Source organism: Vombatus ursinus, unplaced genomic scaffold (genome assembly GCF_900497805.2).
Source record: "Vombatus ursinus unplaced genomic scaffold, bare-nosed wombat genome assembly UNPS02014932.1, whole genome shotgun sequence".
Taxonomy (NCBI): Eukaryota; Metazoa; Chordata; class Mammalia; order Diprotodontia; family Vombatidae; genus Vombatus; species Vombatus ursinus.
Window position 1 is genome coordinate 15,312,620 of NW_020954710.1, and position 22,670 is coordinate 15,335,289.

The following is a 22,670-nucleotide window of genomic DNA, read 5'->3' on the forward strand; positions in this document are numbered from 1 at the left end:
TGTAAAGAGGTAGCCCCAAAGGCTGGTGCAAGAAGAGAACAGTTCTTACGGGATAAGGAAGTGCTGGTCCCTCTGAACTCTGCCCTGCTCAGGCCACACGTGGTAATAATATGAAATGAGCTCTGAGCTCCTTCAGAGCTCTCAGATTTTGATCTTAAGCAGAAGTAATGAAAGCTCTGATGATAAGAAGTAAATAAAATATCTTTATTTGAATGGAAATAAAATTTAAAAGAAACTTGCAATGTCAATCCATTTTTTTGTTATCATGGATTTTAATAGTCAGAACAATATAATTTCATCATACATACACATGAACATTGTAGCCTCTCTAAGGGAAGTGCAAGGAGAGAGAAAGAAAGTTGAAAAATAACTAGATAAGTAATCTTCCAGGAATTGGAGTGCTGGACTGATATTTTTGACCTCAGCCCCATCAGTCTCCATTTTCTTTCTTTTCTCAATAATTGCACTGATCTTTTCCCATTGTTGGTCAAGCTCTGCCTTGTCATTTGTTTCTTTGAAGCATCTGATTTTCTGACCTTCTGACATCTTGATGCCATACTGGAATGTAGTGTTAGGCAAAGCCTCTTTGCTGTTCATACACTTGCTATACTCTTCCTGGGTGTCAAAGTCCCATCGACCCAATGGTCCCTTCTTGTTACCCTGGTCCATTTTGCTATGATCCACCTCCTTATCACTGTCCACAGCCATGTCATGCATTGTGGCTGGATAACACTCTGCATAACTGGTGGACAGGCCAAAGAAATCTCCCATCTGCTTCTTATCTTCTGGTTTCTTCAGGGAGTTGCCACCTTCCCAACCAGCGGAATCAGCAGACTTTTCCTTGATGGACTTTCTCAACTTGTTGGCAGATCCAGGACCTTTATCAATGTCAATGGGCTCATCATTCACTTTGGGCTTCTCAAAATAGCCATGTTGCTTCTTCTCTTCTCTTTCCCCATCCCACTCTCTTTCTCAGTCCTGCTCTCTGTCCTGTTCTCTCTTTTCCATTCTCAGTCTCGTTCGTGATTTCCCTCTGGTTCATGATATTACTGCCATTCTTTTCCCCTTGGAACCTTAGTTATTGATGGTACATAATCTCCAATGTCTTCAAAAATGTTCTTGTCAGCTTCCAGAGGTTTCTTCTCATCCAGCTTTCCTTTGCTTTTTTTCTTCAGCTTCTTATTCTGGGTGTCCTGCCAAGTAGAAAAGGATCTGTGTCAGCTTGCTGATGATGATGTCATTTGTGGTCAGTGTGGTCTGGGCCTCCATGGCAGGACAGTCAGCTTTGCTCCAGATAAGTGTAGTGGGGACATGTGTGTCTGCATACTCATCCCTCCAGATCTTCCATGTAGGTCATGCAGCCTGGCAGAAGCAGCTCATTTCGTTCATAAGCTTTGTTCTTGAAGACCATATGGTAAATGCTGTGGCCCAAATGCATCTTAAATTCAGTTTTATTCTCAGGATCTTCAGCTTTGTTTCTTTCTGAGGTTTCTCCATCATCTCTTTGTTGGCAATCTCAGCTCGAACCTTCTGGGGAAGGGCAAATCTCTGTATCTATTTTTGTATGTTGATTTTGTGGAATTGTTTTTTCAACGTGTCTATGTGTACATATTTCCTTTTAAGGAGATCTCATTTGGTATAGCCTGTATTTGGTCCCATTTAGTTTCTGTAGGTGAACTGGATAGGCAGCTTTGTAAAAGCATAGAACTCGAAAGCACTTTCATATCCTAGAACTTCAAATTTACTTTCCCTGAATTCCATGCTTTTGTTTTCTGGCAATAGAATTCTCTGACATTTCATATAGTTTTCCCTGGAGCCAAAGATGGTGAGGGAGTACTTAGTTTGTCAGTTAAATTGAGTCCTTGAAATCATTACGTCCCAGAAGATGTAATTGAAGAGTGACCATAAAATGAACATTTCAGGCAGTGGCTAGGTAAGAGTGTTTTGTTTCTTCAAATATAGATGCTATCACCATAGATATGTCATGGACAGCTCTTCAGGTTTTTTTTTTAATATAAGATAAAAAGGATTGATGGGGGCACACCAAAAGGAATGAGAGAGAGAGAGAAAGAGAGGGTGTATGTGTGTGGTCTTGAAATACTCTTTCTATTGTGGAGTCTACTGACTACTTTTTTGTGGTTTGTACATTTTTCTTCTCTAGGGTAAGGAGTAAAATCACTGTTCAGGATAGTATGAGTTTTCTAGTGCTTTTTCCCAAGTTTTATTCTAAGGCTCACTCATCATACCCCATTATTTACTTGTCACTTTCTCTGCTATCATATGGATCATAATTTTTTATTTTGTTGCCAGCCATTGTCTAAAATGTGCAAAGTGTCACAGTAAAAGTCTCTATTTGCTTCACATAGGAGTACTAAAGTTCACAGGAGACCTTGACGCATGCGCACACACGTCTTTTGTTGCTGCTGTTGCTATGGAGCATCAAGTATTTGTTTTTGATTGAATAATAGGGCAGATGTTCATGTCCTGCTCACATAGTTCTGTCTGTGACCTTGGAGCACTGTGGAGATGCCTGTTTGCAGCTGACTTGGCCTCCTTCACGATTTCTGCATTCTGTGCCTATGGATAAGTGTTTCCAGAAATATTCCAAACACTCTGTAAATTGTAAGTCAGGTGTACTATTTCTTAGGCAGAAGATAGGGAAGAAGTGGAGAAAGTTAATTCACTTGTTTCTTTTTAAACCCCAGACTCAGAAAATGGCAAGAGCATCTAGTGGTTCCAAGCTCTTTGAGATGGTATTTGGTTTTCAATACCTCAGTGGTCCTCTAGTCCCAATTCTTGATGTGGTATTTGCTAGACTCAGATATGCAGTGATGATTTCTCACCTCTTTCCATCCCACTGACATTTTACACATTCTTCCAGATTCTTGCAACATTTCTAGAAGTCACTTTGAGCTGATGGGAAGTGATCATTCAGAATATATTCTTCTTCCTGGGACTTTGTTTAGTTACAGTGAAGATGTATTCAGATTTACTATTTTAAATGATACTTCTGCCTTGTCTTTTGAAACTTTGCTGGATGCTCTTCCAATCTGAGATTGCTCTTTGAGATGGCTTTTTTTTTTTTCATAGGCAGTGGGATTAAGTGACTTGCCCAAGGTCACACAGCTAGTAAGTGTCAAGTATCTGTGGCCACATTTGAACTCAGGTACTCCTGACTCCAAGCTGGTGCTTTATCCACTGCACCACTCAGCTGTCCCTGAGATGGCTTTTTTATGTTATGTACCTGGCACAGTATTTGCTAGAAACTAAAACAAACAAACAAAAAAAGGTACTGGAAATGTGGTGTTAGAAACATTTCCAAATACTTGTGAGAATCTTGAAAATTCTTATCAAGGATGAATTCCTGTCAAGGATAAAAACAAAATCAGAGTGAAGATTAAGATACTCTGTCTAGGTTGTGCTTGAGTTTTAGAATGCTAGGTATGACAATAAACTTTTATGAGATTGTAGGGTGCAATGGGAAAATCTGCTTATCCACTATTGTGTTAGTGGGCCGGTACTGGCCACCTCAAAAGCAGCTTTTGGATGGGCTTTTTCCTGTCTCCAGATTAATCTTCCAGGTTTAGTTAGTGCCTGTTTTGTACTGCTTAGACACTAGACAAAGCATCTGTCTGTCAGGGCCTGACTGTCTATTGTCCTTTGTACAGGACAACAATATTGTATATAAAGGTCATGTTTGTTTCTTTAGCATCTTCCTAAAGTACTTGGTCCAGGTTCTGTATGTCAGAGCTACTTAATAAGCTGTTGAGTGATAGGATCTCATTTTATCCTATGTAGTCAGTTCAGAGTTATATATACTAAGGGAAATAGAGGTGTCAAGAAGGTGATAAAATGCATAATCCAAAAATTGTTTTGGATTCAGTAAGAGAAACTGTACACATAAGCAATTATTCCCTTCTTTCTTTGGCCATCAGTTTTCCGTTGGTCATTACTGTAGTCAGTAGTTCAAAATCTTTCTTGATGTTGTGAAGGAAGACAGTCCTGTGAATCAGATAAATGGTTTGCACGTAATAGTGAATTGATATGCTTGGTGAAGTGAGAATGATTTTTCTGTAACTTGATTTTTGGGGAAAAAATCTGTACACTGTTTAATGACACAGCAATTAATGGATTAGATAGTTTAAAACAACGAACTTATGTAAAAATAGATAGCTATTTTATAATACTTTGTAGCACTCAACAAAATTGTATTGTAAAATTAAAACAAAGATTAGTCTGAATGTTCTTTTACTTTTAACAGCAGGGACTGTATAAGTGGGTACTTGGAATATACATGTGAATATATGTACACAAATATATATATATATATACACACACATAAATATTTATACAAATTTTGAAAAATTGGACTCCTTATATAAGTATGATTATATTAAGAGTAAATATCCTACTAAACATTATTAAGGGAGGAAAATTTTGAGGTAACTAACACTTTTTCTGTTTTCATCTCCAGTAGTAAAGAAATATTTAAATTTCCTAAACTTGTCAGTTTGGAAGGTCTCATTTGGATATGTGAATTGGACATTGTTTTAGAATTTGCAAAGTTAACACACATTGCCTCTTTTTCTTCCCTTCCCCTCTTCTCTCTCACAGCTACGGATAACGGTCTGGTCCCTGTGTACAAAATCTGTATCTTATATCAAGTATCCTAAAGCCTGTCAGCAGGGTGAGTGTATCAGAACTCTTGTCAGGAGAGTATTTTTAATAGGGCGATCGCACACACCGATCAAGCCCGTGATGCTGAATTGGGTGTATCTACATCCCTTTCGACCTGATGGCTGTTCATCAGTCAAGGGACACTTAGTTAGAACATCAATAGGACTTCAGCAGAGCCTAGTTCTGATCCTTCTATTGACGCCTTCTCTAATCTTGGGGAAATAGTTAGCCTTTGTTTCTGTTGGTCTGTTTGTAAAAGGGAAATTGTATTATTATACCCCTATGAATGAAATAAATGAAAGCTTTCTGTGTTCCAGGGACTGTGCCAAGCACTAGAGATACAGGTACAAAAAGTGATTCAGTCCATGCCCTGAAGGTCGTATTCTAACAGAGGAAAAGAACACAACACACATAGGGAGTGGTTGCCAGCGAAGGAAGTTTGGGTCTGGGAAGTCACAGGGATGATGAGTTGATCCATAGGGCAGGTGAGGGTCATGCTTTTCCTGTAAGCAATTGATTTGGTTATTGTGCACAGAGCAGGAGGTGGAAAGCCTGGTTGGGTGACTAGATGGCATGGCACAGCATGGTTGGGGGCTAGCCCTCAGTCATTAGATGAGACTGAGGCCCAGGAGCTCAGGGGCTGACAACAGATATTTGTGAGGATAATTGAGCTGGCCACTGTACTTTACATAAGTCCTCTGAGCCCTTAGGAGGAAAGGGCTATGGGAATTTGTTATTAATCTTACTAGTTTACTTGTGTAAATGTATAATACACCACCAGCTTCATTTGGTCTACACACCAAAAATGAGCTAGGTGTACCACTCGAATCAGCACAATGCAGTAATAGTTTTCTGAGGAACTGAGCAGAATGATGTGTTAGAATAGATTATCTAAGTTATTCATTGTTTTTCTTTTAGTAGTCAAAAATAAATACTTTTATGTTTCCACAAGAGATTGGAAAATTGTGTGTGTTTGAATAAAATGGCTATTATTAGTATCCTTTATCATCATTACACAGTTAGGCATATTATCTGAGGCATAATGTCTTTTCTTAAAAGCAAGTTGTCCATTCAGAGAACTTCCTGATCTATATATCCAGTCCCACTCTTTCTCTGGAATTTTAACCCCTATCACCAAACTGCATATTGGATATTTCCATCCACTTGGATGTCCCATAAACATCTTAAATTCAGCATATCCAAAACAGAATTCATTTTCATCCCCTTTCCCCCCAACCTTCCTTTGCTTCTGTTGAGGGCAGCACTATCCTTCTAGAAATCCAGGTTTACAACCTGCGAGTTATCTTTACTCTTCCCTCTCATTTACCCCTCACAACTAACTATTTACCAAATCTTTTCAATTCTGTCGACACCATATCTTTTGCTCTCTTGTCTTCTTTTCTTCACTCCTGTAGCCACCACCCTAGTTCAAGCCTTCATCACCTCCTACCTGAACTATTACAGTAATCTCCTAATAAGTCTCCCTGCATCTTGCACTTAGCTTCCAAATGGATATTCCTAAAGCACACATCTGACCATGTCCCAGTGGAAACAAGCATATGAAAAACTGCTATAAATCACTGATAATAAGAGAATTGCAAAGTAAAATGACTCCCACCATATCCATCAGACGACAGAAATAGAGAATGGCTGTTGTTAGATGGGTTGTGGGAGAAAACACACATTAATGCCCTGGTGGTGAAATTATGAATTGATCCAACTGTCCTGGAAAGCAGTTTGGAACTATAACCTTAAAAATCACTAAATTATGCATGCCTTTTGACCTAGTGCTAACCATTACTGACATATTCCCAAAAGATAGTAAAGGGGAAAGGACTCCTTCAAAAATATTTATAGCAGCATTTTTGTTGTAGCAAAGATCTGGAAATAAATTGGGTGTCCATCATTTGGGGAATGGCTGAACAAATGGTGAGTGATGAATGTAATCCAATCAGTGAACGAATATACGTTTATTAATTGCTTAATATGTGCCAGGTACTGTGCTAAACATTGGAGTTACAAAGAGAGAACAAAAACAGTCCTTGCCCTCAAGGAGCTTACATTCTAATGGAGATAGCATATACATAAGTAGGTGTATACAACATACATACCGACTAGGTGTAAAGTAACCTTATAGGGAAGGGCATTTGCAGCTAGGTGGTATTTGAGCCAATTCCTTAAGGAAGCCAGGGAATCTAGGAGGGGGAGGTGTGGAAGGAAAGCACCCCAAGCTTCAGGGAGAGATGGCACAAAGGCATGGAGACAGAGGATGATGTATCTAGTTCAAGAACAGTTAAGTAGTCCAGCATAGCTGTACCATGGAATTTATGGTAAGAATGGAAAGGTGGGAAGAGTCCACATTGTAAAAAGTTTATATTTGATCTTAGGAGGTAATAGGGAGCCACTGGAGATCATTGCATAATTGGGTGACATGATCAATCCTACACTTTGTGACATCACATTGGTGGCTTGTGACAGATGTTTTGGAATGGGGGAGAGGACTGGAGGCAGGGCGACCAATGGAGTAGTCCGAGTGAGAGGTGATGAAAGCCTGAACTCCGTGGTGGCTGAGTGAGTGGAGAGAAGAGGCCATAGAAATGGCAAGATTTGGCGACTGAGTGAACGAGTGAAGTGAGAGAGAGAGGAATCGATGACAATGAGTGAAAAACTGGTAACTGGGAGGATGGTGGTGCCGTCAACAGTAAGACAGTAGTTTGGAATAATTTGGGGGCAAAGATAGTGAGTTCTGTTTAGGATGCTGCCAATGGGATGTCTGCTTTTGAAATTCCCATAGGCAGTTGACAGTGCCACACTGGAGCTCAAGGAAAAGACTAGGGCTGAATACAAAGACTGAGAGTCATTTGCATGGAGATGATGGTTGAACCCATGGGAATTTGTGAAATCTTTACGTGAGACATTATAGAGAGAGCAGAGAGGCTGAGGACAGAGCACAGAGCAGGCCAAGCTATGGTAAGGGAGGGGAGAGACCAACTCAACAAAGCCTGGGAGGACTTGGAGGAACTGAGAGAGAGAGAGGTGATGAGAACCAGGAGTTCGACAACTGCAGCATAGGAAAGAAAAACGCATGTGATCAATGTAGTGCCCAGTCATGACTCCAGAAGACCGAGGGTGGATCATGTTTCCCACTAGAGATGCAGAAGAAGACGTCAATTTTCAGATACAGTCATTATATGGCTTTGTTTTGATTCACTATACTTGTTGGTTACAAGAGGCAGTGGATTTTTTGGGAAGGGAGTATTATGGAAGGCAGTAAGGGGGATTAGTGATAGTGATGCAAAAATAAAAGAAAGAAGAAATGAAATATTCTTACAGATATACAGCAGAGAGCAGTAAGAGGTTCAGAAGGGAACACATAAGCAAGGTAGTGTTTGTACTGTTCTGTTAAACTTAATATATACTTTTAAAAATTATTTAAAACATTCCATATTAGTCAAGAAGAGTTGAATAAAAGGAAAAAAAAGAAAGTGAAAACTAGCATGCTTCAGTCTGTATTCAATCAATATCAGTTCGTTCTCTGGAGGTAGAAGGTATACTTCATCATTAGTTCTTCGGGATTATCTTGGATCATTGTGTATTATATACTTTAAAAAAACTATATGTGATAGATTCACAGTTTCACATACAGTGTTAGTTTTCCATTCCTTCTATATGGAAATATTCATGCTTATTAAATGTGGTCTTTGGTTTTTTTTTTTTAAAGCTCCTTCCTCCCTGGAGGACAAAATACAGATTCTCCTATTTGGTTTTTAAAGCCTTCCATGATTTGATTCCTACTTTCCTTCCTTTTAAAAATTTTTTGATGTTCTTTTTTTTTTATTATGCACTTAAATGTTTACATTTGTTTAATGACTATTAAGTTAATTTTAAAAAATTGGCATTTTAATAAACAACAAAAGAGGAGTATTTTATATGAAACTGAACTTTTCTTACATTGCAGTTTTTATAGTAGATACTAAATTTAACATGAAAGTAACAGAATTGCCCTGCTTGTTCACCTTGTCCAAACCTTTTATGCTGTCTTTGGTGTATCCTTAAGAATGTTTTATTGATTCTTTTTTATTTCTTTTCTTGGATATCATTCTCATTACTCACTAATGTTATCACTGCTTCCCCTGAACTTGTATTTAATAAGTAGAGTAGAGCAAACAAATCAAGATAGAGGCTGTGTCTGAAAATATATGTCATTTTGTACCTCTAGGCCATTTTGTACTCTCTCTATCAAGAAATGGAGAGCAGATTTCATTATCGATCCTCTGCAGTCATGATTGATCACTGCATTAATCAAAGCGCTCAAGTCTCTCAAAATTATTTTCCTTTATGGTGGTGTAGCCACCATGTACATTGTTCTCCTAGTTCTGTTCATTTCACTTTATATCAGTTCATACACGTCTTCCCAGGTTTTTTGAGTCCGTCTTGTTCAGCATTTGTTATGGTCAGTAATATTCCACTAAATTAATGTACTGGAGTTGTTTGTGCATTCCCATTTGTCTCAAATGGGAATGCACTTATTCATTTATTCACAGTTCTTTACTGTCACAGAAAGTCCTGCCTTAAATATGTTTTGTCCATAGGAATCTTTTCTCTGGGTCTTTGACCTTTTTGGAGAATATGCCTAGAGGTAGTGTCACTGAGTTAGAGGATTCCAGCCTTCACACATTCTATATTCTAGTTCAATTATTCTTCTATTTAGTGTTTGGTGTTACATGCAGCATCCCACCTCTCAGCCCTCTGCCTCTGCCACAGGCTGTTTGCTGTCCTTAGAATGCTCTTTGTCCTCATTCCCATCTTGTAGAATCCTTGGTTTCCTTCAAAGCTCAGCTCCTATGTTAACCCCTACAGAAGCTCTATCCTGACCCATTCCAGTTGCTAAGATCCTACCTCTTGGAAATTATTTTGATTTTATGTCTTCTATATCTGTGTGCATGCTGTTTCTTTCCAGTAGAACATAAGTTCCTTGAGGGCAGGGGTGATTTTGTTTTTATTTTTGCTTTTATTTTTGTATCCTCAGCACAATACCTGGCACATTATTAAGTAGGTACTTAATAGATGTTTTCTTAATTGAAATAAATATTAAAAAATGGAAATGACTTTATTTTAATAACTTCTGACACAAGAGGCTTTAGGCTTTTTAAGTTGAGAGAGAACAAGGTAGTATAATGTCATAATTTTGTCCAACTTACTAACTTAAATTTCCTTCAGCCAAATAAACTGATTCAAAAGTGGAAAGGACACACAGTAAGTTTATTTTATGTGACATCCTATCAATATTTTTTACTTTTTCTGAACATCAGTAGTATAGTAATAATTGATGAAGTACAAGAAAATATTGAAGTATTTTCTGAGTTATCTTAGCAAGATTACACTTAATACTGAAATTGTATGGTGTATAATTTAATCTCTATTACTACAGTTCTTTGACATTTGGAAATCCATGTATGGTAAGAAGGACAGCATGTTGTAGTAGATGGAGAGTGAGCCTCTGAGTCGGGACGACCTGGCTTCCAGACTGAGCCCAGTGTTCTGTGGCTATGCCATCCTGAGCGGGTCACCATGCCTCTCAGTGACTGTGGGACACTTCACTTCAGAGCAGGTGCTCATCTAGATTGGTAGAGGGAACTCCTCTCCAGGAGCAGCCTGTGCAAATGAAATCACAGGTCTGGTTAAAAGTACTGTGTGTTAACCTACTGTCTGAGATTTTTATTTGTTACTTTCTCCTCCTTTGCCTATTTTCTTCCTTTCGTTCTTTGCAGAAAATTAGTCCTCTGATTTTGTGTCTCTTCTTCATAAATTCACAAAATTTTAATTTTTCTGCTAGGAATAAGCTTTACAAAGGATGGCCGCTACATGGCATTGGCAGAAAGGCGTGACTGCAAAGATTATATTAGCCTCTTTGTGTGTAGTGACTGGCAGCTCTTGAGGGTGAGACATTTCTGGTTACTACTAAAAATATTTTTTAGAGGTATGTTTCTTAAGCTACTAGGATGGATTTATAGTAGATATGGTTATATTACATTCCTAGGAGTTAGGGACTATTTTTTAACTCAGATTTTTGCACTGCCACATATTGGTAAATTCTGCTTGATTATAAAGTGTACATTAGTGATGTAGAAGAGGTAGGAATTTTCAAAATAGAATGATTTTACTTTTTCTTATTAGCATTTAAGTTATTTATAACATAGCTGGTATTTTATAGTTTATGTTTAGGTCTGTAGATTATTAGTTTACTGCAGCAAATTAAGTATAGTATCAGACTAAATATTAATTCTTTTGCTAACTTCGTGATCTTCAACAGTTAAGCATTAATTTTGAGACAAATAGAGTACTGATACCCAAACCAAGCAGAAACAAATCAGAAAAGGAAAACTGAAGACAAATTTCGCTAATGAATATTGGTGTTAAAAACATTAAATAAAATCACGTCAAGGAGACTAGAATAGTGTAATTCACTGTGACCAAATTGAATTTATAACATGACTTCAAAGATGATTTAACATTAGGAAAATGACTAGCATTGGTAATTATATAAACAGTAAAATCCACATGATTATTTATCTATATGAGGAAAAAGCCTTTGAAAAAATACAGTTCTTGATGCAGAGTGAAGTGAGCAGAACCAAGAGAACATTGTACATGGTAACAGCAACATTGTGCCATGATTAGCTATGATAGACTTTACTCTTATCAGCACTTCAAGGACCCAGGACGATTCCAAAAGACTCATGATGGAAAATGCTATCCACACCCAGAGAAAGAATTATGGAGTTTGAATGCAGATCAAAGGATACTATTTTCACTTTTTGCTTTTTGTTTTTTTCTTTCTCATGGTTTTTCCCTTTTGTTCTGATTCTTCTTTCACAGCATGACTAATGTGGAAATATGTTTAATGTCATTGTACGTGTATAACCTATGTCAGATTGCTGGCTGTCTTGGAGAGGGAAGAGGGGAGGGAGAAAAATTTGGAACTCAAAATCTTATAAAAATGAATGTTGAAAACTATCTTTATGTGTAATTGAAAAAATAAAATACTATTAAGTGGAAAAAAATAATAAAAAAAGAAAAGGAGAAGAAAAAAATTACCATTTCAGGGAGAGAAGAGGGGAAGGAAGAGAAAGAGAATTTGGATCTCAAAATTTTAAAAATGAATGCTAAAAATTGTTTTTACATGTAATTGGGAAAAAATAAAATGTTATTTAAAATGAAAAAAGAAAAAATATAGTTCTCATTTATATTAAAACCCTAAAAATCAAAAGCATGGAAAGATCCTTTTTTCAATATGACCAAAAGAATGTATCTGAAGCCTAAAGCTTCTTTGCTATAAAGAAACCCTGGAAGCCTTTCCAGTACAATAGCAAGGATAGTCAAGCAAGGATATTTCTTTTTCCCCTTTATTTATTTATTTATTTATTTATTTAGGTATTTATTTCTTTATTTATGTATTTTTAATTTAATTTAATTTAATTTATTTTTAGGCAATTAAGGTTAAGTGACTTGCCCAGGGTCACACAGCTAGTAAGTGTTAAGGGCTTGTTCTGAGGCTGGATTTGAACTCAGGTCCTCCTGACTTCAGGGCTGGTGCTCTATGCACTGTGCCACCTAGCTGCCCTCCCTCATTATTATTTTAGCTTTATCTAAATGTTTAAGCTATATTGATAAGACAAGAGAATGAAATTAAAGGTTTTAATATCAAATAAGGAAAACAAAATTGTCTTTATTTGTAGATGGCACCATAGTTTACCTAGAAAATTTCAGAGAATCAGCCAAGAAACTGATTGAGATGATTTAATAACTTCATACAAAAGAAATCCTTAAAAATCAGCTTTTCTATACAATATAAAAAAGAACCGGGAGAAAACAAGAAATTCTGTTCCAAATAGCTTTTAAAATGTATAAAAAATATGAGTTAGGCTTTTAAGTCATACATAGCACTTACATAAGATAACTACAAACTCTCTTCCTGAAATAAAAGAAGCCTTAATTAGAGATTCAATTCATGGTTAGATTATGCTAACATAGTAAAAATGATGTTACTACCTGAATTAATTTACAGCGCTAGTGCTATAACAGATTATCACAAACGATATTTTATAGGAGTAGACAAAATGATAAAATCATTTGGAGTAAATAATGAAAAAAATGAAGAGAGCATTGAATACCAGACTTCAAATTGTATTATAAAACAATAATCATTGATTTAAATCAGTAATTAAATAGGCAACATAGATCAGTGAAATAGACTAGATAAGCAATAACCAGAAGCAACTGTTGCTCAGTGTTTGATAAAGTGTTAAATCAAGAGTATAAATTATGGGGGAAGAACTTGTTTGACGAGAGCTTCTGGCATGCTGTTTGATAGAAATAAAGTTTAGACTAACATCTCACACAGTCACTGAAATAATGACCTAATGTATATGCAGCCTTGTGTAAAAGGCCACGTCATTAAAAAATGGAGGCCTTCAGAAGGAAGTACCTTTCATGACTAGTGTGCCAGAGAATTCTTAACCAAGCAAGCCTAGAAGAATAAAAGATATGAGAAATAATTTGGATTACATAAAATTAAAGTCTTTTCATAGCATAGAATTAGGAAACAAGCAAATGAAAAAAACGTGTCCAGTATCACTGAGAAAAATCTGTTATCCAAGATGCATGGAGTATTGATATACATGTATAAGACCATGAGCCATTCCCCTTTAGAAGAGGTCAAATAAAGAATTGCAAACTGTATATGACCTTGTCAATACTCGATTCAAATTGATAGTTATAAGAGAATTAAAACAACTCTGAGGTTTTACTTCACAAAATTGACAAAGATGACTGTCAAAGATGGCAAAAAACTGGAAACGCTGTGTTGGAGAGGCCATGGGGAAGACAGTGTTGGTGGAGCTATCTGTTCTCGTTTTGAGTTTTTGTTGGTACGTTTTGAGTTTCCTTCTCTCCCTCCCAGCCCAGCAATAGAGAAGGCCAACATGTGTGAAACCATACAATACACACTTCCATATATCGATTCTTTCTCTGGAGGTGGATGATACCTTCTCTCATCCTTTGTAGTTGTTTTGAATATTCATGTCACTCAGAATAGCTTAGTCATTCACAGTAACACTTCAGACAATGTTGTTTTTACTGCATACAATGTTCTCTTGGTTCTGCTCGTTTCATTCTGTATCATTTCAGGCAAGTTTTTCCATGTTTTCCTAAAATCAACCTGCTTGTCATTACAGCACAGCAGAATTCCATCACGATTATATACCACCTTATTCAGCCATTCCCTAATGGACTGGCATCCCCTTCAATTTCCAATTCTTTGACACCACAAAAAGAGCTGCTTTAATATTTTAGAACATGTACGATCTTTTCCTTTTTCCCTGATTGCCTTAGGAAACATCCAACAGTGGTATTGCTGGGTCAGAGGGTATACACAGTTTTAGAACTCTTTGGGCATAATTCCAAATTGCTCTCAAAAATGATTGGATCAGTTTGCAATTCCACTAACAGTATTTTCTTTTGGGGGGGCGGGGTGAAGTAATCGAGGTTAAGTGATCAGGGTCACGTAGCTAGTAAGTGTCAAGTGTCTGAGATCGGATTTGAACTCAGGTCCTCCTGACTCCAGGGCCCATGCTGTATCCACTGCGCCACCTAGCTGCCCCTGCCAACAGTGTATCAATATCCCAATTTTTCTATATCCCCTCCAACATGTGATTTTCTCATTCTATCATTTTAGCTAGTCTGATAGGTGTGAGATAGTACTTTGAAGTTGTTTTAATTTGCATTTCTGGAGCTATTTGTTTTCCAAAAGCTCTGTAAAACAATTTGGAATTATGGAAGAAAAGGGACTTCATTTTTAGATGTACTTTGACGCCGCTATACCACCACTGGCCATATGTCTCAAGAAGGCCAGCAGCAGAAATAAGTGGGTTCCACAATATTCCTCGCAGGACTTTTCTCAGAGACCTGGAAACAAAGTGGGAGGTATGTAAATGTCAGGTTAGGGCCTGGGCCTGTAATTCCGTTGACATAGCTCCTGCATAATGAGTTGCCCAGAGCCTTTGTGTGTCAGGAGGGGGCCTGAGAGCAAGATGTGGCTCCCGGCCAGCTCTGCCCACTCCACACTGCCTGCCTCTGTAAGAATGGGGTGGGAACTTTGAGCGGAGAGGAGATGCATGTGAGAAACGGGCAGAGATGTGACGAGATTTATATGAACCAATAGGACACAAGACAGACAAATGACCTCAGTAATGGAGCTAGAAAGAACTCTTGTGCTGTTTTGGAAAACGTGATGAAACCCGGCTCTCTTGGCAGAGAAGCGGGGCAGTAACAGTATCAGTCAGGAGAGGGTTCAGTTCTGGAGGTGGAATGCATATTAAGAAATTAATATGATGTGAAAGCAGTAGGAATCAATAAAATAATTTTTAAAATGTAGGGAAGAGTTATTTAATCCTGGAAACTATATTCAGGATAGTAGGAAAAACTTAGAAGCGGCCTGTCAAGTGGCTGCCACTCTGGGCTCCAAGTCAGGAAGACCTGGCTTCAATCCTGCCTCAGACACTTCCTGTCGCTGTGACCCTGGGCAAGTCATTTGACCTTTAGGCCCAGGCTTCTCTTCTTTAAAATGACTGGCTTGAACTCAGTGACGTCCCAACTCCCTTACAGCTCTAAATCTAGGAGCTGTTATCCTGTGTACGTTTGAATGAACATACTGTATACAATTTGGGATCTAAAATCTTTTCAAAACTTTCTTCTGGTTCCTCCCCTATCTCACCCTCCCTCACGTTCTTCTTCTTTGAAGCATTTTGAGACGGATACCCAAGATCTTGCTGGGATTGAGTGGGCTCCGAATGGATGTGTGTTGGCAGCTTGGGACAGTTGTTTGGAGGTATGAAGAAAATACTTGTTTTTAGGCGCTCTTACTGGTAGCTGTTTTACTTACTGCTTTTATGGAAATAAATGTCTGACATCCTACACTTGTTAATTACTGACATAGGTACTGAATGTGACTTTTGGACTTGGCTCGCATCTCTGCCCCTGACATTCATTAACTGTGACTGTGGATGAGTCACTGAGGTTGGGAGCCTCAGGTTCCTCATCTGTAAAATAAGGATTTTAATAACAGGAGGGCCTCGCTCTCAGAGCTGTGTGAGACCTGATGGAAGTCTTTGTAAAGTGCCATAGAAATCTCAGCTCTTAGTATTACAGCTTTATGACCTTATGTGGAGTAGTCTGAAATGGCTCGTCTGAAAGCTTCTCAAGTTCTGCAAGCTTAATTTAAGAATCAAATTGTCTCGTTTACAGTATAAAATTCTGCTGTATTCCTTGGATGGCCGGTTGTTGTCAACATACAGTGCATATGAGTGGTCACTAGGTATCAAGGCCATAGCCTGGAGCCCTAGCAGCCAGTTTTTGGCCATCGGAAGCTATGATGAAAAGGTAGGGAGTATGTGCACGTGAGACTTCTAGAACTGGTCATGTGCATTTGTTTAAAGCATGATAGCACCTCTGACTTTGTGTCTTTAAACAGGTGCGGATTCTTAACCATGTGACTTGGAAGATGATTACGGAGTTTGGACATCCTGCAACCATTAATAACCCCAAGATAGTAGGTTTGGGGTTTATGCTGCTAGTGAAAACTGCAGTGGTCTTTGATTTTATTGAATTCAGTCTCCACCAACTAGATAGAAATCCTGCCATTTTTTTTTTTTTAATATAAGTAGCTGTGATTGGAGAAACTTAGCACCTAGTGGATACCCCTTTAAAAAGTGATGAGCCTTGCTGCACTTAACTAGGCTGGGCCTCAAGTAATAGACACAGAGTCCTTTAAGTGTACAGACCCATTTCTCTCTCGGTAAAATCTACCAGAGCTTGTGCTTTACTGGCATCCCCTTTAAAAACATGGGATCCATTCCCTATTACACACAAGACTGTAGAAGGTCACACTATTACTGCTGCATGATGTATCAGTTATTTTTGAATAGCGTGTGTTGGTTTACCATATATTTTGGTAAAAAAAAAGGGGGGGGGAGCTGACTCACATAAGGGTATGTGAGTTGGTTTTATTTGTCAAATTGCAAGTTTCAGACTTCCGGTTGTAGGGGTTTCTCCCCTCAAGATCTTGACCCAAGACCACTTCTCCCTGGTGACGGCATACTGGAAAAGAGGAAGCTGCAGTTACTCTCTGACCACTAGTATGCCAGCAACAACACTGACCTCTGAATGATGTTCTGTGTAAATGGTTCATGTAAAATTTTAGGTTTTTTTCTTTTGGAGGTAATCAGGGTGAAGTGACTTGCCCAGGGTCACACAGCTAGTAAGTGTCTGAGGCCGAATTTGAACTTAGATCCTCCTGACTCCAGGCCCAGTGCTGTATCCGCTATGCCACCTACCTGCCCATAAAATTTTAGTTTTAATAGAACCCTGAATTTGTACAGCTTTGGGGTTTTGATTAATGAGCCCCTTCTCTGTCCTTGGCGACGGGTGAAGTTCATTTCCTCAAAAGATGATAATAGGGCAGAATAAATACACTTTATCAATTATCCTTAAAGCAGGTCTCTTGATTTAGGGATTAGGTTCTTGGCAACATCTGAGACAAACCCCTTGGATTAGCTTAGGGACAGGTTAGGAGAAGAAATGTCTAGACAGACTTAGCCTAGTGTTTGGCTCCCTAACCCTCTTCTCCTAATCCTCAGAACCTTTGGTTTCTTCTAAGACCTCTTGACATAGAATTGGTTTTTCTTTTATCCTTGACCTTTTTTTTTTTTTTGAGGCTATTTTAAGACTTGCCACCTATATAGTACCCAGTTTTTAAAGGATTAAAACCTAGGAAAGAACACATTATTGTAGTTACTATGATGATTTGCCCCATTCCTGACACTCTTGAACTATCCAAGTAGAAGAATCTAAAAGGCTTCTTCTATAAGAGGGAATTCTTGCATTATTTGAGATGTTTTGATATTATTAAGACTCACTTCTTCAGTTTTCTGTCATCAACAGTAGTCATTATCCCTAACAACTGCATGCCTCACACTTTACAAGACTTCACATAATTATCTCACAAGTCTCATTGCCTTTGTCATAAATTCTGGTGTTTGTTCTTTCAGGTTGTATATAAGGAAACAGAGAAGTCTCAAAATTTAGAAATGGAGAATCTTCCCTTCCCACCAACCAAAGCTGCAGCCAGTTCTCTTTTCAACACGGAGACTAAATGTAAGAAGCAAAGGGAGGAATGTTCTTTTTTTTTTTTTCCAATTAATTAACAAGCATTTATTTTTTCTCTTTATCTCTTCCTCCCACCCAATTGGAAAAATGACCCAAAAAAAAGCCTTGTAAGAAATATGCAGAGTTAAGCAAAACAAATTCCCATACTGGCTGTGTAAAAAATGCGTGTCTCTGTCTGCACCATGAGTCTGTCTCCTCTCTGCCAGGTTAGGGAGCCTGCTTTGTCATCGGGCCTCTGGAGTCACAGTTTGTCATTGCATTGATCAGAAATCTGCAGTATTTCATAGTTAATACTTTACAGTGTTGTTCTGTAAGTCATTCTCCTGGTTCTGCTCCTTTTACCCCGCATCACTTGTATAGGTCGTCTTCATATCTCTGACACTATTCCTTTCCTCATTTTTCATGGCACAGTGACATTGTCATAATCATATAACATAATTTATTAAGCTTTTCCCCAGATGAGAAGCACCTTCTTAGTTTCCAGTTCTTTGTTACCAGAAAAGAGTTGCTATAAATATTTTTGTACATATGGGTCCATTTCTTCCTTCTTTGATCTCTTTGGGATCTAGACTTAATAGCGAAACCTCTGTAAAAAGACATTTAGAGTTTAGAAAGTTTGGAGGCATCATTCCAAATTGCTTTCCAGAAGGGCTGGATCACTTCATAGCTCTACCAAAAGTGCATTTATGTGCCCCCTTTTTTTTTCTGGCATTCCCTCCATTTGTCATTTTTCTTTTTTGTCAGCTTTGCCAATCTGATGGTTATGAGGTAGAAACTCAGAGTTGTATTTTGAATTTCTCTAATAGTGATTTAGAATACTTTTTCATATGGCTAACGGTGGGTTGGATTTCTTCCTTTGAAAACTGCCTGTTCATATCCTTTGACTCTTAATCAATTGGGAAATGGCTCTTAGTCTTATAAATTTGAATCAGTTCTTTCTGTATCTTGAAAATGAAACCTTTATCAGATAAACCTGCTGCAAAGATTTTTTTCCAGTTAATTTTCCCCTTTCTAATCATAGCTGCATTCAACCTACACTTTTAAATGTTTTTTTTCAATTAATGAAAATCCACTTTTTCTCCCTCCAACACTTCTATCCCTCCATTGAAAAAGAAAAACAAAACCCTTGTAACCAGTATTCATAATAAAGTAAAATGAAGTCCAACATATCCAAAATGTTTTTGCCATGTCCAAACATTATATATATGTATATATACATTTACACATAACACATATATACACACATACATACGTATAAGCATATAGACACATACATCTCAGTCTGCACCCTGATTGCATCACCTTTGTGTCAGGGGGTGAGTAATGTGATTGATCATGGATCCTCTGGAATCGTGGTTGCTCCACTGCATTGATCAGTATTATTCACACCTCTTCTTTATGAAGAAAAGGGTGGTCAGAGATGAGTGTGCTCAGCACCATTGTTCTAGTTTTGATGCAGTTTGCTCCACCCCTTTCTCCTTCTCTAACCTAGAGTTTATTTTGGTTAAGACTAATACTTCTGTAATTTGTCTTTTCCTCTTACTTCCCCTTAGCCCCAATCTCCCCTTTCCCTTATGTTGTCTTATAGAATAAAATGTATCTTTCCACCCAACTGTGTGTATGTGGGGTGTATGTATGTGTACACTCCCCTCCTTTGACCAGTTCAGATGAAAGTGAGGTTCAAGTGTCAGCTCTTCCCCCTATCCCTTCTCCTTTGTATAGTCTTCTACTTGCATATTCAAATTATTTCATTCTACAAAGCTCTGGTTTTCAGCAGCAGTGCTTGGAAGTTCTCTTGTTCATTAATGGTCCATTTCCCAACCCTGTAGAATTATACTGTTTGCTGGGTAAATTCTTTTTGGTCATAAGCTTTTAGCTTTTGCTTTTTGAAATACCATTCCTAACTCTCTGCTCCTTTATGGTGGTGGCAACTAAATCTTCTGTGATCTTGACTGTGGCTCTTCAGTACTTTGGCTGCTTCCAGTATTTTTTTCTTTTGACCCAGAAGCTCTGGATTTTGGCTGGGAACTTGAGGTTTCTTTCAGGAGGTTAGCCAGTGTTTTCTTGGTGTTTTTACTTTGTCCTTTGGTTCTAAGAGATCTGGGAAGTTTTTTTTGATTTCATGCTTCCAGGAATTGTAGTTGAGTTTGTGCCCAAGCTATGCTTTCTTTGAGGCTTTGCTTATAGATGTTTTGGAGTTATTCTCTTCTGCCTTTGTGTCTTGAATTTCTATATCATTATAATAGCTCTTTATGGCAGGATTATTTTTTTGTTTGCTCATACTTCTAGCTAAAGAAAGACCTTCTGAATTGTCTAGTTCCATCATGTCAATGAACAAAAAATTTTCTCAGATCAGCCAAAAGCAGTCTGTCTTGCTCAGTGAAGAATCTGCATGACAGAAGATGTGAAACAGTGGGAGGTGAAGGAAGAAGTGTGGGTTCATGAAGATGTAGGGACCATGCTGTGTTTGTAGAGCAAGTCATTTCATTTCACTGACCTTTATCTTCTGTTTTGTGACATGATTGATCAAAGATCAGGTCTCTTTTTTTAGCTTGAAGATTCTATGACTTTGAGATGAAATAGGGGCTAATTGAGGAATCCGCTGTGGAAACTAAGACACATTAGGGTGGGGCAGAAAAACTAGAAACTAAAAAGAGAGGCTATTTGAGCTATAGATGACTATTCTACCATTTGATTTGTTTGCAATAAGATGTTTCCATTCAAGTGTGTAACTAGCTTTCCCTTATAGATTTATCAGGTTAACTGCTATAATTAGTGCAGCAAGCATTGTCTGCTAATTAGTAACTGCTGACTCGGTGAGCTGAGGTTCCCTAGAACCTGTTGTTTGAGGAGAAACAAACATGCACTTTTGTAAAGATGTTACCTGGGCTACACATGAAAATGTAGTGGTTCAAAGGAAATGTCCTAATCCAATCTAGATCCTTTTTCTTGTCTATCTTCAGTTGCTCTTCTGTACTGCTTTCTGATGGGGGCCAGAGATACATTTCTTTTTAAGAGATTATCAGAGTACTTAAAAACTCTTTTGACTCTTTTCCTCACTGTTGTGAAGGTTTTACACAAAAACCAACATTGTTTAGATGTTTGCATGACTCAGTTAAATTATTTCCACTTAATTTTTTTTTTTTGCTCTTTTAGATGAGGTGGCCTCATCTCCAGTTTCTTTACAGACATTGAAACCCCTCACCGATCGACCAAATCCTAAAATTGGCATAGGAGCCTTAGCATTTAGTCCAGACAACTGCTTCCTGGCAACGAGAAACGGTCAGTACCCTGTGAACCGTATTAGCTTTTGCCACATATGAACTTTGTCAGAACAAAACCAAGGACAGTGTTCTCTTCTGGGGTTTTTTACCCATCCATTACTCCTGCAGGGAAAGAACAGCCATTGCTGTCCGCCAAGGCAAAGGGTTAATTCTGTGACTCACCTGAGAATAGTGACTATCTTAAAAACAAATTCATATAGCAGGCTCTAACAAGACCTTAGGTGTTCACATCATTTTTAAACTACCCATTTGGGGGTAAAACATGATGGGGGAAAGGGAGGAATTGTTCCAGTAAACATGGTAACAGACATAGATCAATTTTAGTATTGCTTATTATCTTGAGGCAAAATATAGCCTTTGTGGCTGATTTTACAGCTAAGAAAAAATTATTTAGTGGCCACACAACAATTGACTCTTAAGCTTTCAGTTCTACAGGGACATTTAAAGAGTTGGACTAAGCAGAAATTATATTTAACTATGGAACAAACATGGTCTTATCATAAGGTGTACGTGTATGAAGTTTCCTCTTTCCACTAGATAACATTCCCAATGCCGTTTGGATCTGGGACATACAAAAGTTGAAATTATTTGTGGTGTTAGAACATCTGTCAGCTGTTCGTTCATTTCAATGGGATCCCCAGCAAGCCCGGCTAGCTGTGTGCACTGGGAGAAGCCAGGTGTACCTGTGGTCCCCAGCAGGCTGCGTGTCAGTGCAGGTACCAGCAGAAGGTGAGTGGGGATAAATTGTAAACAGTTCTTTTGTGTTGCAAACTGGTAATTCCTTCTGGTAACCAAGAGCTGGTATAAAGTTGACTTATTGCTGTGAATCTTTTGGAATATTTTTTTTACTTTCTCCAGGTGACTTTCAAATCCTTTCTCTGTGTTGGCACCAAAGTGGGGACTCCATGGCCCTCCTGAGCAAAGATCAGCTGTGTTTATGTTACTTGGAAAATGAAGGAGTTAAATAATTACAGCCAAAAATCTTAAGGATTTCCTCGATATCTAGTTTGAGTGAATAAATGCTGCTGTGTGAGAAATCCAATATACATTTGTTTTGTACTGAAAAAAATCACGACTGAGGGTTTGAGTGAATAAATGTTGCTGTGTCAGAAATCCAATACACGTTTGTTTTGACGAAGGTGGGAATCAAATCTTTGGGTGACTAAAGTAACACCCTGATTTTAAATATTTTTCTATGGTAAAGTATCTTTGTACATATGTCACATAGAAAAACTAAATTTTTTTTATTATAATAAAGACTCAAAAAGTTCACAAAGCAATGTGATGTACCTTTTTTTCCATTAAGATAGACTTAGGGCATATATTACATTGTTTCTGGGATACCACTATCAAGAAAACAAGCTGACAGTATTACACACTGGCTCCTAGAACCTCTTTCCCCTCGTCTTCTCTTTTTATAACCACTGACTATTCTCTTAGAGATGTCACTACTCTTTTGAGGTGCTGCCAATCTAAGCCTGTTTC

General features: G+C 38.0%; 1 protein-coding gene across 3 annotated transcripts in view; it reads left to right on the forward strand.

Moving 5' to 3' along the window:
- Positions 1-22,457, forward strand: part of LOC114029464 (WD repeat-containing protein WRAP73) — a 38,114-nt gene extending 15,657 nt beyond the window's left edge. For 2 of the 3 annotated variants that reach the window (XM_027843908.1, XM_027843907.1), the window contains 9 exons: positions 4,615-4,687; positions 10,514-10,617; positions 15,479-15,565; positions 15,982-16,116; positions 16,208-16,285; positions 17,784-17,889; positions 21,058-21,183; positions 21,723-21,914; positions 22,044-22,457. In XM_027843908.1, coding sequence (XP_027699709.1) covers positions 4,615-4,687; positions 10,514-10,617; positions 15,479-15,565; positions 15,982-16,116; positions 16,208-16,285; positions 17,784-17,889; positions 21,058-21,183; positions 21,723-21,914; positions 22,044-22,153 — 1,011 coding nt within the window. In that variant the 3' untranslated portion in view covers positions 22,154-22,457. The remainder of the gene's footprint in view (positions 1-4,614; positions 4,688-10,513; positions 10,618-15,478; positions 15,566-15,981; positions 16,117-16,207; positions 16,286-17,783; positions 17,890-21,057; positions 21,184-21,722; positions 21,915-22,043) is intronic. The other variant, XM_027843909.1, reaches the window with a different exon arrangement.
- Positions 22,458-22,670: the final 213 nt, after the last annotated feature.